The sequence below is a fragment of the Rana temporaria genome, chromosome 3 (genome assembly GCF_905171775.1).
Source record: "Rana temporaria chromosome 3, aRanTem1.1, whole genome shotgun sequence".
In the NCBI taxonomy this organism is placed as follows: domain Eukaryota; kingdom Metazoa; phylum Chordata; class Amphibia; order Anura; family Ranidae; genus Rana; species Rana temporaria.
This window is the reverse complement of record NC_053491.1, coordinates 438,189,700-438,204,069: the sequence shown is the minus strand read 5'-3', so window position 1 is coordinate 438,204,069 and position 14,370 is coordinate 438,189,700. Positions and strand designations below refer to the sequence as shown.

Genomic DNA, 14,370 nt, shown 5'->3' with positions numbered 1-14,370 from the left:
ACATGGAGCTCTGAGAACTGAGCGATCAAACACCGCAGATCGCTCAGTTCTCAGAGCTCTCAGTTTTAAAGCCGGCGGGGGACCAATGCTGCAGCCACCTAGGTAAAGACGATTTTGGGGAAGAAAAAGCTCCATGCTTCTCTTTTTATCCCATTCTGTCCCCTAGTTGCAGTTTACAAGCTGTTGTGAGCAATATACAGTACCGTATTTTCCGGCGTATAAGACGACTCGGCGTATAAGACGACCCCCTAATTTTCCAGGAAAAAATTTGATTTTGGGATATACTCACTGTATAAGACTACCCCCTTCCTTCTAGTCTTTCTGGAAGCTGAGGGGGAGCCAGAACCGCTGACAGAAACAGGCCTTTTCAAATCTCACTGTGCCATTACATGCCCAGACTGTGCCATTACATTACATGCCCAGACTGTGCCATTACATTACATGCCCCCACATTACCACTGTGCCATTACATGCCTGAACTTGTTACCCTCACTTTTTTTTCCCCAGCGGTGACAGTCTCCATACGGCGAGCGCGAGCGTGAATGATTTCAAAGCCGCGCCTTCACTTCAGAGTGTTCTGTGATAGGCGGCACACAAATCTTCCCAGCAGCGCCTCTGTTCTGTTTCCGCCTATCACGGACGTCTTCCCATCTCGTCCGAGGATGAGAAGGCATCTGTGATAGGAGGAACACAAAACAGAGGCGCTGCTGGGAAGATTTTTGTTCCTCCTATCACAGAACACTCTGAAGAGAAGGCGCGGCTTTGAAATCATTCACGCTCGCGCTCGCCGCATGGAGACTGTCACCGCTGGGGAAAAAAAAGTGAGTACTGAGACCGTACCCAGCGTATAAGACGACCCCCGACTTTGGATGCATTTTTTTGCATCCAGAAAGTCGTCTTATACGCCGGAAAATACGGTAAGTTGCCTGTAGAGTCCTATGTGTAAATCTGCAAATCTCCCAAGAAAAATCGTGCCGCTATACCGCCACTGCACCTTCACTGCCCCGTGTAAAAGGGGTCTAAAAAGGGGAGACATTTATTTTAAATACTTAAGTATGTTGTGTGAACTGAAACAATGTAGCCAACATATATCCGTGTTCTTCAAATGTGATTGCAAAAGTGGAAATGCACTTTAAGATACATAAGTGTACGTTGCCCGGGGGATGGGATTGGGGGGGACGGTTACTATAAAGCCTGGAGGTGGAGTTCTGCTTTAATAACTTTTTTTGGCCCCCGTCACACCTTGTGTTTGCTGTATGACAGGTTGTGTCTAGTACGATGCAGCATACTTCCTTCTGCCCTCTGGCTCTATTCTGATTCGCCACAATTGTGTTATTTTTTCTTCTAGCTATGAAGGTCAGCGCTTGTGTAAAGACGGGAGATCTCTGAGAAGCAGTGAAGGGATGTGGTTAGCCTCGAGTGGCAAGGACCAAGAGAGACACGGCGGGCTCGGAGGTGGAAGAAGCGGGGTGGAGAACAAAGGCTGGAAAGTGGCCGATCTTTGCTCCGTAGTGTAAGAGCGAGGCTGGGGCTGCATGAGCGTAACACGTGATAACAGGGGGAACCATATCCTGCGCTCTTCAGGGCGATCCTTCCTGTGCATCGCTGTCATCCGCTGACCCATTCTGGTATGACCTCATCTCATCATTTCCTTGTTGCATGTTGTACGTCTCCGGTGGGTGCTTGCCATGTTTGTGACTTTTTCATGCCAGTTTTCTTTCTCACCCTCCCATGGAGACCCGTCGTTCCTCATTTCATCACTGTTGTCACTTAAAGAAGAACTCTGATTGCAAAGTTGTTTTTTTTTTCTTTCTTTTTTTTCTTTTTCGTTGTCCACTTCAGACTCAACCTCATAGTGTGCGTTATATGCTCATGTTCTGCGTACCAGCCCATTGCATCTCTATATTGGTTTTGCATCATAAGTGTCGCTTCTTTTGTGTGGAAATTTACTTTTTTTTTTTTTTTTTTTTTCACCCTGTCCCGGGTGATTGCAAAGTTTTAAAGGCATACAGTAGTAGTTCACCTTTCTGACAAGGTTTCATGCTGCATACATATTTAGGGGTATAACATGAAACCTTGTCACATATCGCCTCTTCACCACCTTTCAAACTCTATTTGAGAAGCAATCCACCATTGATCACTTTACAGAGGGGGAGGCAAGGGCTGTCACACATGTAAACAAGCCCTTAAGCCAGGGGTTGACAAATTTGCTTGGAATCTAGGAGCCAGCTAAAAAAGTTAAGAGCCAGAAAACGCGCCCCGTCCCGACGAGCTCGCACGCAGAAGCGAACACATACGTGAGTAGCTTCCGCATATGTAAACGGTATTCAAACCACACATGTGAGGTATCGCCGCGATCGTTGGAGCGAGAGCAATAATTCTAGCTCTAGACCTTCTCTGTAACTCAAAACATGCAACCTGTAGAATTTTTTTTTAAACGTCGCCTATGGAGATTTTAAAGGGTAAAAGTTTTTCGGCATTCCACAAGCGGACGCAATTTTGAAGCGTGACATGTTGGGTATCAATTTACTCGGCGTAACATTATCTTTCACAATATAAAAAAAAAATGGGATAACTTTACTGTGGTCTTATTTTTGATTAAAAAAGTGTATTTTTTCCCCAAAAAAGTGTGCTTGTAAGACCGCTGCGCAAATACGGCGTGAAAAAGTATCGCAACGATCGCCATTTTATTCTCTAGGGTGTTAGAATAAAAAATATATATAATGTTTGGGGGTTCTAATTAGAGGGAAGGAGATGGTAGTGAAAACGGTGAGAAATTACACATTGGAACTGATTTTACTTGTAATGCCAACGGCCGCCACCAGATTGTGCCAGGTCACAGAAGGAAGCTTGGGACTTCACAAGGCCGCAAAGCCGCGGCCTCAATTACTGGCCGTCGCGGGCCCGCTGCGATCGCGCGGCGGGGGAGGTGGGGGCACACAGAGACACCCACCTCCGGAGGCACCGGTGCCTCCCGACATCCCCCCCGCCCGTGTGAGCCGCGCCCTCAATTACCGGCGGGCGCCAGGTCACAATTTCTTGTCGCAATTGCGACCTGGTGCCCGGATATTGTCGAGCCCTGCCTTAAGCCTTGGTTTCCCATAGACCAGGAGTGTGCAAATCCAGCTGCTGAACTACTCCAGCTGTTGAACTACAAGTCCTAACATACCTCTGCCTCCAGGAGTACCTGTCAGTCTTTCCATCATGACTCTGTCTCTAGGAGCCATGCTTTGTAGCTGTTGGTCTTGCAATGCCTCATAGGACATGTTCAACAACTGCAGTTTACCCTCCCCTGTCGGACCGTATGCTATTTGGCCAGTTGAGCTTCAAATGGAGCTTAGTGGAGTTCTTCTTTAACCTGGTGATGTGCTTGTGCTTTACACCATACTGCCACATTAACCAGTTAAGCCCCGGACCAATATGCAGCCTAAAGACCCAAGGTGTTTTTACAGTTCGGGACTGCGTCGCTTTAACAGACAATTGCGCGGTCGTGCGACGTGGCTCCCAAACAAAATTGGCGTCCTTTTTTCCCCACAAATAGAGCTTTCTTTTGGTGGTATTTGATCACCTCTGCGGTTTTTATTTTTTGCGCTATAAACAAAAATAGAGCGACAATTTTGAAAAAAATGCAATATTTTTTACTTTTTGCTGTAATAAATATCCCCCAAAAACATATATAAAAACATTTTTTTTCCTCAGTTTAGGCCGATACGTATTCTTCTACCTATTTTTAGTAAAAAAAATCGCAATAAGCGTTTATCGATTGGTTTGCGCAAAATTTATAGCGTTTACAAAATAGGGGATAGTTTTATTGCATTTTTATTAATTTTTTTTTTTTTACTACTAATGGCGGCGATCAGCGATTTTTTTCGTGACTGCGACATTATGGCGGACACTTCGGACAATTTTGACACATTTTTGGGACCATTGTCATTTTCACAGCAAAAAATGCATTTAAATTGCATTCTTTATTGTGAAAATGACAGTTGCAGTTTGGGAGTTAACCACAGGGGGCGCTGTAGGAGTTAGGGTGCACCTAGTATGTGTTTACAACTGTAGGGGGGTGTGGCTGTAGGAATGACGTCATCGATCGTGTCTTCCCTATAAAGGGAATGACGCGATCGATGCGCCGACACAGTGAAGCACGGGGAAGCCGTGTTTACACACGGCTCTCCCCGTTCTTCAGCTCCGGGGAGCGATCGCGACGGAGCGGCTATAAACAAATAGCCGCGCCGTGGTCCCGGATCGCTCCCCGAGCGGACCCGACCTCCGCATGTAGCGGGGGGGGGGGGTCCCGATCGGACCCCCCACCCGCTAATAGGCGAGGACGTACGTGTACGCCCATGTGCCTGTACGTGCCATATTGTGGACGTATATGTACATGCGGGGGTCGGGAACTGGTTAAAGTCGTTTCAAAGCTTAAACCTTTTCAGAATAACAAAAGGTAGGAATCTGCAAAAGTTGGCTTAAATCCCTGCAATGTAAATCGCCCAGACGGGAATGTGTGTTTTTTTCTTTACAAAAGTGGAGTTACTCTTTAATATTGTGAGAAGCTCACAGTGTGCAGTGAAATCAGAGTAAGCAATTTTATTAAAGGAGAGGAGATTTTACAAGACTGACGGTAAGGTTGGGGTTCAGCTGTAAATGGTTCCGGTCATAGTGCTGGCATCTTGCAGCCCCAGTGCTGTCCTTCGGCACTGTACGGGGAGCATGCCAAAATATTGGGTGGGGAAGTTGGACTTTGCATTTACGTGGTTCTCGGCAGATTGGGTCTAAAGCCTGATGCATATGGGATGAACGTTCGATCCGCGTGTACAGCTGTCTTGTTAACAGAAGCTGGTCTAATGACTGGCTTCTGTTGAACGCAGGGCCCAACAAACCCCAGGCGCCAGATCGCTGTGGAGAGAAGTTTCATTCTGGCGCCTGAATGCTCCCCACACCCAGCGTGGCTACCCAACCCCCCCTGCTATTTGCTCCGCTTGCCCATCTGCGGGCCTGGGACTGGCATAGCCGGTGCTGCCGGGTAGAGAGGGAGGGAGGAGGGCAGACGCATGTTTAGCAAATTTGCTAAATTTTGTAGTGTCCCTTCCGGGTCCCCTTTGACAGTTTCCCCTGCCATTAAGGCCGGGAAAGAATGTAATGTAATGCAGTGCGATGTGTATTGCAGTGGAGCACATAGGAGACATGCAGTCTGTTAGACCCGGCATGTTTCATTAAAGAGAACCTGTCACCAAAAAAAGGATAAAGTGATTGTAAACCATCACCTTGTATAACTACCCATTCAGTTTAAAATAGAAATTAAAGGCAACACATTGTTGTATAGATAAAAAAACATAAATGTGTGTGTGTGTGTGTGTGTGTGTGTGTGTGTGTTTTTTTTTTTTTTTTTTTTTTTTTTTTTTTTTTTTTTTTTTTTTATATATATGTGATCACATTTTTTGTGTTCTTGGCTGCATAAGAGCTGGGGGAGGAGAAACCGCAGTACACGGAGCTTGCCAGTGTATAGCTGTGCAGTGGGAGCGTTTCAGGACAAGTCTTATCATTGGAGGAGAGTACATGGAGTTCCCAGCTCAGCTGGAGAATAAGGATGAGCTCCAGCGTGTTCGCATAGTACACGTGCAGAGCCCGCCAGGAAGTGTGCACGGCGCTGTGCTAATCACAGCCAGGGAGACATTTCCCGATGCTCGGCTGCAGAGATCAGGAAATGTCTCCCTGGCTGTGATTAGCTGAGCGCTGTGTAGACTTCCTGGCGGGGCTCTGCACGTGTACTATGCGAACACGCCGGAGCTCATCCTTACTGGAGAACTGACCACGATGTGTTCTCCTGCTTAGTGGTCAGTTTTTAATAGGAAAGCAAGGGGACTAACGGGAACACCAGGTATTTCGCATAAAGGAAGCAATACAAAGAGAACAGGATACTTTCCCATACAAGTGCCATGGTACAGTAGACACATCAGGAATATGAAGTGTTATTGTAACAAACGCTTTAAGTAAAAAAAAATGTTTTTAATTGTAAAAAATTTAAGTTACACCCAAGCACATAATAATCTCCCCCACCCCAAAAAAATTGAGGGCCTCTCCCCCACCCCCAAATATACTCAAGCACAAATGTAAAAGCCCATTGACGGACGCCTACGTCTGAAAACGTTTATTGCGATACACGTGTTTCATATTGCCGCACATGCTAGAATGAGAGCAATAATTCTAGCACCAGACCTTCATAACACTAAACTGATGACCTATAGGGGGCTTTTAATGCGTCGCCTATGGAAAATATAGGGTACTCGTATGTTTAAGGTTTGACATGTTGAGTATCGATTTACTTCGGCACAACCTCGGTTTTTAGGTTTTACCAAATGGGGTAATTTATTGCATTTTCGAGCCCCCTAAAATTAACTTTTACATTTTTTTTTTTTTTTTTTTTTTATTACTGAAATTTTGTTTCCTAGACCTTTGCAGTAAGTTTGTGTGTTTGTGTGTGTTTGTGTTGTTTTTTTTTTTTTTACATGGCTAAAAACTGCACTGGTGGCGAAAGGGTTAAAGGATAAGTTCTCCTTCAGGAACATGTTGTATGTTCCACCCATAAGATTTTTAATAAAAAAAAAAAGACTTCAAACTTTTTTTTTTTTTTTTTTTTTAGCTGGCTCCTAGATTCAAAGCAAATGTTGTCATGCCCTGGTTGAACAGGCCTGCTTGAAAACCACAATCTCATCACTCGGAGCCAATTCCTTGTTGATCGGTGTATTTGTCTCTGTGGGAGTGACTCCTGCAATGACATTGATTGTGTTGATATAGGGATCTGTCAGTTTGTTTTGTTTGTTAAACCAGCTGGTTGGTGTGTACCCAGCTTAAGGCCACTATTATTGGCCCTTTATTGGCTTGTGTCTGTGTCCCTGTATATGTACGCCAACATGGAGCCATTATACTGTATACACGCTTGCTTTCAAACACGCTTCATATTTCAACCTCCCCCTAGGAAAAAAGGACAATGCAGTCTGTGTGATTGTGGTGACCACACACCGTCCTCTTTTCATAAGTCCTCCCCATATTATGCAATGATAGGAAACAGAAAGTTTCCACACTCTGTCTCTGTTACGGAATAATTAAAGTAGAAATCAAATGATGTATATTTGGCTTCTTGGGTGAAAACAGATTAAAAGTCAAATCACATGTGTATAGCTCACAATAAAAAAAAAAATACCCTTGCAAAAGCTGGACCTAGTTGTGGTGTGTGTTTGTTTTTTATTTTTATTTTTTATTTTATTTTTTCAAGCCAGCAGGCAACCTTCCTGGGACATTGTTTTCTGAGAGTCTGTTATTTTTTTTTTTTGCTGAACCAGCCAAATTTTGATCAGTGTATGGCCAAATTAAGCTGTAATACTTGCAAGTATTCATTGCACTGGCAAGCTCCCTCCATCTGCGCACTTTGGTCCCCCAAAGCCTCTGTTATAAGGCATCCCGGACTATGGTCAGGGTGAGGGACTACCCACAACCTTCAGTGAGGAGTAAGGCAAGTAGTACTCCTTATTTCTCCACCCCCTAGATTTGAGTATTTAGGGCCCTCTGCGAATTAAAAAAATAAATAAAAATGTACCCTAATGCCGCATACACACGCTTGGAATTTCTGACAAATGTTCGATGGGAGCTTTTGGTTGGAAATTCCGACTGTGTGTAGGCCCCATCGGACATTTGTTGTCGGAGTTTCCAACAACAAAAATTTGAGAGCTGGTTCTCAATTTTTCCGACACCAAAATCCGTTCTTGTAAATTCCGATCGTGTGTGGACAATTCCGATGCACAAAATTCCACGCATGCTCTGAATCAAGTACGAGACGGAAGCGCTCGGTCTGATAAAACTAGCATTCGTAATGGAGATGGCACATTCGTCACGCTGTAACGGACTGAAAAGCACGAGGCTGAAAAGCGCGAATCGTCTCTCGCCAAACTTCTACTAACACGACTGGTATTGAACTTCCCTTTTCTAGTGCCGTTGTACGTCACCACCTTCTTGACATTCGGAATTTCCGACATTTGTGTGACCGTGTGTATGCAAGACAAGTTTGAGCGAGCATCCGTCGGAAATGTATCCACGGTTTTGTTGTCGGAATGTCTGATCGTCTGTACGCGGCATTAGGGTGCAGCGTTTGGTGTACTCTCTTTACAGTTAATAAGTGATACAGGTAGATCAGAAATATGTACTTTTTATGTCTATAAATGGGACAGTTCTTTATCCTTCAGGTTCCTGGTCCTTTTTACACAGGGGTATTAATCGCATTCGGTGTGGAGGGGGACTTTTGTGGAGGCCAACTACTAACATGGTCCTCCAAAATAGTTATTTTTTCTTTCAAACTTCTCCTTTATATTCTACTTTTGCAAGGAAGCTTAAGTATCTAAATACATGTATTTTCAGTTCTTTATTCCAGTTTGCTTCACTCATTTCTAATGGTTTTGTATTCCCCTCTCGTCTACTTCTAGTGATGGCTCTGTGTCAGTGTACAGTGAAGCACAGTGATTCTGACATGGAGGGCTGTACATTCAATGGAGCTGGGCTCAGAGTTTACCTGTACTGGAGCAATGGAAAGGAGCACTATGTCAGCTTTACCCAGACTGTGACCACTGCGGAGGAGATCTGTATTCATATCGCACAGAGGCTCGGTAAGAAGCTGGGGAGACTAACACTTTGGGGACAGAAGAGGTTTGTTATTTACAGGGTGACAGACAGGGGGAGCTATGTGACATTGATCCTGCCCCTCCTACCACAGGGTGACGCCACCCAGGAGGAGCTATGTGCAGCTTGTCCCTCCCATCAGTGTGACACCGGACAGGAAGAGCTATGTGACATGGAACGAGCTATGTGACATGGAGCCTGCCCCTCCTACCACAGGGTGACGCCACCCAGGAGGAGCCATGTGGAGCCTGTCCCTCCCATCAGTGTGACACCGGACAGGAAGAGCTATGTGACATGGAATCTGTCCATCCCACCACAGGGTGACAGACAGGAGGAAATATGCGACCATGAGTCTGTCCCTCCTACCGCAGGTTGACACAGATGGGAGTTATGTGACATCAGAGGCGGCTCTTAAATTAGGCGGTCGCCTAAGGCCTCACACACACAGGGGCCTTGCGGCCGTCTAACCTACCCATTGCATTGCCCCAGTTTTGAGGGACAGGGGACCTTAACACTGCTGTGCTCAGGCAGCATTAAGAGCCCTGACTCAGGAGCTGGGCCGGCAGCATCCCTAACAACCAGTGAATATCGGTGACACCACCCCTTGTGACGTCAATCACCCAGCATGCCCTCAGTCAATGACGTCACAAGGGGGCGGGTACACCAGGTGACCTCACCGGGTGGCCCCTGCCCCTTTTTTAAATAAAGAGCAGGATCTGGGGGCCATCTTGTTAAAGGGGGCTTCCAGATTCCGATAAGCCCCCCCCTGCCCACAGACCCCCACAACCACCGGCCAGGGTTGTGGGGAAGAGGCTCCTGTCCTTGAATCATTTGTCCCATCTTGGGTGTGAGTGGGGCCCCATGTCAAGTTTTGCCTAAGGCCTCACAAAGCCTAGAGCCGCCTCTGTGTGACATGGAGCCTGTCACTCCAACCACAGGGTGACAGACGGGAAGAGCTATAGGACATGAGATGTTCCTCCCACTACAGGGTGACGCCACCCAGGAGGAGCTATGCGACATGGAGCCTGTTCCTCCCACCACAGGGTGACACCACCACGGAGGAACTATACGACGTGGAGCCTGTCCCTTACAACACATGGTGACACTGACAGGAGGAAGTTGTGTAACGGGTTTATTAAGTTTAAAAAAAAATTCCCTCCCTAATTTGGCAGAACCTCAAACTGCAGTTGATTCAGTGATTCAGAGAAAAGCAAAGATAGCCTTGTGAAACAATGGGATGTTGTATCTTTTATTATAAGGAGCTGTGTACATTTAGAAACCAATCCATCACTTTTTATTTGCCGTCTACTTTGCTAGCTAAAATTAGTTCCTGTGAAATATTTAATCCACAATTTATAAAGCTCTTCCTCGCCGGTCACAAACGGTGCCCTTGTGTCTTCTGGTGATGACCTTCCAGTAAGATAACAATATGGACCTTTTATGTGTTTCTACAAGGTAACCATATTCTTCCTTTACCACTTGCTTACTGGGCACATATACCCCCCTCCTGCCCAGGTGAAATTTCAGCTTCCGGCACTGTTATAGCGCCTACAAAATAGGGGACAGAATTATTATTATTTTTTTTTTTTTTTTTTTTTACTAGAAATGGCCGCGATCTGCGATTTTTATTGGGACTGCAACGTTATGGCGGACACTTTTGGCGCCATTCCCATTTATACCGCCATCGGTGCTATAAATATTCACTAATTACTGTATAAATGTGACTGGCATTAAAGGGGTTAACACTAGGGGGTGAGGAAGGGGTTAAAGCGGTGGTTCACCCTCCTTAACAACAGTATAGCATTAAATTCGGCATAGTAGCGCGAGCTACAGTATGCCTGTCTGTATTTTTTTTTTTATCCCCGTACTCACTGTGCTATTGTACATTGAAGATTCCGTCTGCCGCGGGGAATGGGCGTGCCTATGGAGAGGGAGGATGATTGACGGCCGGCTCTGGCACGTCACGCTCCCCGAAGACAGCCGGAGTAGGTCTCGGCTCTTCACGGCGCCTGCGCACAGGCTATGCGCAGGCGCCGTGAAGAGCCAAGCCTATTTCGGCTATTTCCGGAGAAGCGTGACGCGCCAGAGCCGGCCGTCAATCACCTTCTCTCTCCATAGGAACGCCCATTCCCCGGAATCTTCAATATACAATTGCACAGTGAGTACGGGGATAAAAAATACAGACAGGCATACTGTAGCTCGCGCTACTATGCCGAATTTAATGCTAGAGGAAAAAATATATATTTTTTTTTTATATAGGGTGAACCCCCGCTTTAAATGTATTCCCTGCATTGTGTTCTAACTGTAGGTGGAGGGGGGGGGTGACTGGAGGAGGTGATCGATCTGTGTCCCTATGTACAAGAGACACAGATCGGTCTCCTCTCCAGAGACAGGACGCTGTCTCTGTGTAAAACGGCAATGAGAGATGATCTCATATGTTTACATATGAGATCATCTCTCATTGGCCGTACAGATCGCATCGCAAACGGCCACTCTGATTGGTCGTTCGCGGCGATCTGTAATTGGCTGTGTCCAAGGGACACGGCCAACACAGAAGTTCCCCTCTGCGCGCTCTGGAGCGCGCGCGAGGAACGCCCAAAGGGGCGGACGTCAATTGACGTCTAGTTGGATTTTGAGATCCGCGCTGTAGCCGTCATTTGACTATAGCGCGGGTCCCAGGAGGTTAATCACCTGAAATCTCAAACATTATCAGCCGTCCTCGCTGTATTCTGTGATTTGCAAAACCCTCCCACCCTTATGTAATGGAGATGAGGAATTGGGGAGGTGTTTGTACTCCAGATCAGGGGGGGGCAGCCTAGGATGACAATACATCACAGTGATAGTAAAATGGCAGGAGCTCCGAAGTCCTGAAAAATGAAAATTAAAGCAGCATCCAGGTCCCACTATGCTGCAGTATATATTGTATTTTTATATTTAGATACACTTTAAAGAGGAACTTCACTCTATCAACATTGACTATTTTTAATCCTTATGCTAGCAGCATATTATAGGGCAGGACATTATATTCCATTTGCTTGTCTTAAACCACTTCCCTTTTTTTTTTTTTTTAACATTTATTCAATTGCTCCCTGGTTTTTATGCCTAGACAAATTTGTCTTGGATCCCAGAAGTCTCCAGGAGGGGTTTGCTCAGCACACCCTCCTGCATGCATTGGCTTAAGGGCAGATGGATTCCAGGAATCGGAGCCCCTGAGCAGCAGTAAATCACAAAGTGGAACTAAACTCATCGATTTAACGGGTTCAAAAAAAGTTGCATTCCTGGAATGCTGATTGCCAACTCCATATTTGCTTGTGTCCTCAACCAAACTGTCAAACCATCAAATGGCTGGTGTCTTAAATGATCTCATGTGCAGCACAATGGCAAGTGCAGATCAAACAGAAGCAGCTTCTTTGGCTGTAAAGGATAGGAGGGTTTGACTCCTTTCTTTAAGGCTGTCGGACGATCTATATCTACAATTTCAGCAGTGCGTAAAAATGGAGAGCAACTGAGCATGTGCAGAGCAGGGTGAGAACATGTGTTGCTGGATTTTGCCCAGTATAGACACTTCTTTTTAATGTTGTACATAGATATACCTGCAAAAGGCGCCGGCCTGAAGTGATCTAGCAGTACTTAAGACTGAAGTTCCATTTTAATGTACACACTGGCTGTCTTTGGGGAACTGTGTAAAGTGTTTTACAGAATCCACATCTATTATGACACACACCCTTTGTCTAAGTTTCAGTTTTCCTTCCTCTTTAAAAAAAAAACGTCCTAATCTTCTTTGTGTGTGTGTGTTTACGTGTGTGTGTGTTTACGTGTGTGTGTGTGTGTGTTTACGTGTGTGTGTGTTTACGTGTGTGTGTGTGTTTACGTGTGTGTGTGTTTACGTGTGTGTGTGTGTTTACGTGTGTGTGTGTGTTTACGTTTGTGTGTGTGTGTTTACGTGTGTGTGTGTGTTTACGTGTGTGTGTGTGTTTACGTGTGTGTGTGTGTTTACGTGTGTGTTTACGTGTGTGTGTGTGTTTACGTGTGTGTGTGTGTTTACGTGTGTGTGTGTGTTTACGTGTGTGTGTGTGTTTACGTGTGTGTGTGTGTTTACGTGTGTGTGTGTGTTTACGTGTGTGTGTGTGTTTACGTGTGTGTGTGTGTTTACGTGTGTTTGTGTGTGTTTACGTTTGTGTGTGTGTGTGTGTTTACGTTTGTGTGTGTGTGTGTGTTTACGTTTGTGTGTGTGTGTGTGTGTTTACGTTTGTGTGTGTGTGTGTGTGTGTTTACGTTTGTTTGTGTGTGTGTGTGTTTACGTTTGTTTGTGTGTGTGTGTGTTTACGTTTGTTTGTGTGTGTGTGTTTACGTTTGTTTGTGTGTGTGTGTGTTTACGTTTGTTTGTGTGTGTGTGTGTTTACGTTTGTTTGTGTGTGTGTGTGTTTACGTGTGTGTACGTTTACGTGTGTGTGTACGTTTACGTGTGTGCGTTTACGTGTGTTTGTGTGTGTTTACGTGTGTTTGTGTGTGTTTACGTGTGTGTGTGTGTGTGTGTTTACGTTTGTGTGTGTGTTTACGTTTGTGTGTGTGTGTGTGTTTACGTTTGTGTGTGTGTGTGTGTGTGTTTACGTTTGTGTGTGTGTGTGTGTTTACGTTTGTGTGTGTGTGTTTACGTTTGTGTGTGTGTGTTTACGTTTGTGTGTGTGTGTGTGTTTACGTTTGTGTGTGTGTGTGTTTACGTTTGTGTGTGTGTGTGTGTGTGTTTACGTTTGTGTGTGTATACGTTTACGTTTGTGTGTGTATACGTTTACGTGTGTGTGTATACGTTTACGTGTGTGTGTGTGTATACGTTTACGTGTGTGTGTATACGTTTACGTGTGTGTGTACGTTTACGTGTGTGTGTGTACGTTTACGTGTGTGTGTTTACGTTTACGTGTGTGTGTGTGTGTGTACGTTTACGTGTGTGTGTGTGTGTGTGTGTGTGTGTGTGTGTGTGTACGTTTACGTGTGTGTGTGTACGTTTACGTGTGTGTGTGTGTGTGTGTACGTTTACGTGTGTGTGTGTGTGTGTGTACGTTTACGTGTGTGTGTGTGTGTACGTTTACGTGTGTGTGTGTGTGTGTGTTTACGTTTGTGTGTGTGTGTTTACGTTTGTGTGTGTGTGTGTGTTTACGTTTGTGTGTGTGTGTGTGTGTGTTTACGTTTGTGTGTGTGTGTGTGTTTACGTTTGTGTGTGTGTTTACGTTTGTGTGTGTGTGTGTTTACGTTTGTGTGTGTGTGTGTGTTTACGTTTGTGTGTGTGTTTACGTTTGTGTGTGTGTGTGTGTTTACGTTTGTTTGTGTGTGTGTGTTTACGTTTGTTTGTGTGTGTGTTTACGTTTGTTTGTGTGTGTGTGTGTTTACGTTTGTTTGTGTGTGTGTGTGTTTACGTGTGTGTACGTTTACGTGTGTGTGTACGTTTACGTGTGTGCGTTTACGTGTGTGTGTACGTTTACGTGTGTGCGTTTACGTGTGTTTGTGTGTGTTTACGTGTGTTTGTGTGTGTTTACGTGTGTGTGTGTGTGTGTGTGTTTACGTTTGTGTGTGTGTTTACGTTTGTGTGTGTGTTTACGTTTGTGTGTGTGTGTGTGTTTACGTTTGTGTGTGTGTGTGTGTTTACGTTTGTGTGTGTGTTTACGTTTGTGTGTGTGTGTGTGTTTACGTTTGTGTGTGTGTGTGTTT

The 14,370-nt window shown here is 45.2% G+C and overlaps 1 protein-coding gene across 2 annotated transcripts in view; it reads left to right on the top strand.

Annotated features, from left to right (window-relative positions):
• The window catches only part of TYK2 (tyrosine kinase 2), a 109,509-nt gene that overhangs the window by 13,002 nt on the left and 82,137 nt on the right, over positions 1-14,370 (top strand). Inside the window, exons 2-3 of one of the 2 annotated variants that reach the window (XM_040346414.1) lie at positions 1,349-1,628; positions 8,475-8,654. In XM_040346414.1, the coding sequence (XP_040202348.1) occupies positions 8,477-8,654 (178 nt within the window). In that variant the 5' untranslated portion in view covers positions 1,349-1,628; positions 8,475-8,476. The remainder of the gene's footprint in view (positions 1-1,348; positions 1,629-8,474; positions 8,655-14,370) is intronic. The other variant, XM_040346415.1, reaches the window with a different exon arrangement.